A 2,638-nucleotide genomic window follows, 5' to 3' on the forward strand; every position below is an offset into this window, starting at 1 on the left:
AGGTGCGATGATAGGAGTCTGACTGAGAAACTAAGGAAGTCGTGGCCACTGCTTTTTTGAGGGTTTCTGACTTCATTACTTCAGAGGTGGCTGCCCTTCCACGTTTGCTTTTGTAGAATGTAAAATTAAAGTTTTTTTTACTTTCTTCTTTACGCAAGAGAGAAGAACATGGTCTGTCCTAACGTTCATGCTAGAATTTGGGTCTATTTTGATGTGCGTGGCCTGCCTCCCTGCATGCCCTTTGAAGACTTCCTTGTCTATTCCCTTCATTCCACTGAAGTGGAGACAAGAAGAACAAAGCAGAGTCCTGCGTTCCACAGATGTTACATATTCAGAGAAGAATAATAAAGAAGCCTAGAAAATTACTCTCAGGGCTTATTGTTTCATATAGTTTCCCTTCTAGTTTTCTATACATCAGATTCACCCTAAGAGCCTTTTACAACATTCACCACTTTCAGACAAAGTAACAGGCATCCGCAAGGACTGCTGCCTCCTCATGGAGTCGGCTGGTGTCCTGTTCTCTTCTGGGATCCTCCAGGCTGGGAACCTCTTCTTCCTGTTCTGCATCTTGGTGGCTGGGACATACCCCTCTGCACACTCCGTGGTCTTAATTTTGGGAAGTCCTAAAGTGAAGAAAATGCTGGGCACTTGTAGATCAAGTGTTAAGCTGGAAAAGACTTGGTTCCCCCAATGTTTAATAAACTGTCCCCTACTTTGTGCTTTTGTGGAGAATTGTCCAAAACTAATACAGTTTGAGGAGGCAGTGATGGTTCAGTTGTAGAATTCTCACCTCCCAAGCAGAAGACCCTGGTTCGATTCCCGGCCAGTGCACATCATGCACAGCCATCACCTGTCTGTCACTGAGGTTCCCTGGAGTCTTGTGTGTTGCTATGATGCTGAACAGGTTTCAGCAGAGCTTCCAGACTAAGATGAAGAGGAGAGAAAGGCTGGTGACCTACATCTGAAAATCAGCCCATGAAAACCCTGTGGATCACAAGAGTCTGATCTGCAACCAATCATGGGGAATGCGCAAGACTGAGCAGCCTTTCATTCCGTTGTGCATGGGGCTGCCAAGAGTCAGGGGCCAGCAACAACCATCGCAGGCACAATCAGTTATTCAGGGTAGGAGTGAAGAGTTGCAGAGCTTCAGCTGATAGCCCTGTGAAGTAGCCATTGCCTCATCCATGTCACAGTATCTGATTCCACCAGTTGCTTGTGATGACACGGAAAGCTAGCAGACCTGGAAAATGCAAAACCTGTCACCAAGAAGCAAATTGTTGTTGGAGGATCGCTTTCTTATTTGACTATCTCGGAACTAAACAGAGAAACTGTCACATAAACAATGTACCACACTTTCCTACCCACCCCATTGTCATCATTAGAGCCGTGTTCCCAACGGGCTCCTACTCTAGTTGAACGAAGTAGATCTCTTGGATAATCCAGACTGCCTTGAAACCTATAACTGCGGCATTTTTTAAAGTAATTGATTTTTTTTTCTTTTTAAAATGCTATATTCTCACCTTATCCATCTTCTGTTTTCAGTGATACAGTTACTTAGTGGCATTTTAGCCAATTGCATCATTTTGGTTGGGAGCAGCAGGGACTTGATCAGGAGGAGAACATGGACCTCCTTGGATGCGCTGCTGTCCTGCCTTGGAATCTCTCGGATTTGTATGCAGCTCACATTCTTCTACCTGACTCTGGTTTTTCTCTCCTTGATAGAAGGCCCTGTGTTAAGCGAAGCTTTTTCAGTCTCCGTATTTATAAATGAGTCGGGACTCTGGTTTGCCACATGGCTGGGTGTTTTCTACTGTGCCAAGATTGCCAATATATCTCACCCACTCTTCTTCTGGCTGAAGATGAAGATTTCCAAGCTGGTACCCTGGCTGATCCCGGCATCCCTGCTCTATGCAGCTATCATTTCTGTTTTCCACAGCAAATACACACAGCCGATTTTAAAAAAAATATGGCTGCAGCATTTCTCAAAAAATGCCACAGCCCACAGCAAAGAAGACTCTGCTTTTCTGTACTCCGTTTTTGCCATTGAACTCTTCCTGCCATTGCTTATCTTCCTTGCTTCTGTTCTGCTCTTGGTTTTCTCACTGGTGAAACATACCAGGCAGATGAGACGCACAGTGGTGGGCACCAGAGACCTGTGCCGGAGCTCCCACCTCAGCCCCATGCTGTCCATCCTGTCCTTCCTTGTCCTCTACCTCTCTCACTACGTGGCCGGCATCCTGATCATTTTCTCAATCGTCCAGGCTGAGGGTGTCTTCTTCTTGTTCTGTGTCTTTGTGGCTGGGACATACCCCTCGGCACACTCCATCATCTTAATTTTGGGAAACCATAAACTGAAGCAAAGCACAAAGATGTTCCTCCTTCACAGTAGGTGCTGTCTCTGAGAGAGGACTCAGATCCATTTGAAGAACCCATGGGTTAATGGTTACCACACCTGCCACACCTTCATCATCCAAGTGAAAGGATCTGTTCACAAACATACCAAACATCATTGTAAGACTGGCCAGCCTGAGGCATCTTTATGGATTTGCTACTTTCTCAAAGGGTTAAATTGACTTTTTCAAAACAACAACAAATGGTGGGTGGTGTCAATGTCCCTGTCTACTGTGTGATTATGCAA

The 2,638-nt window shown here is 45.5% G+C and overlaps 1 protein-coding gene across 1 annotated transcript; it reads left to right on the forward strand.

Moving 5' to 3' along the window:
- Nucleotides 1–1,505: 1,505 nt before the first annotated feature.
- On the forward strand, nt 1,506–2,402 carry TAS2R1 (taste 2 receptor member 1). The gene has a single exon (XM_049858526.1). It carries the CDS (start codon nt 1,506–1,508, stop codon nt 2,400–2,402), a length of 897 nt encoding a protein of 298 aa, XP_049714483.1.
- The last annotated feature ends 236 nt before the right edge of the window (nt 2,403–2,638 follow it).

This window comes from Elephas maximus, chromosome 2, assembly GCF_024166365.1.
Source record: "Elephas maximus indicus isolate mEleMax1 chromosome 2, mEleMax1 primary haplotype, whole genome shotgun sequence".
Taxonomy (NCBI): Eukaryota; Metazoa; Chordata; class Mammalia; order Proboscidea; family Elephantidae; genus Elephas; species Elephas maximus.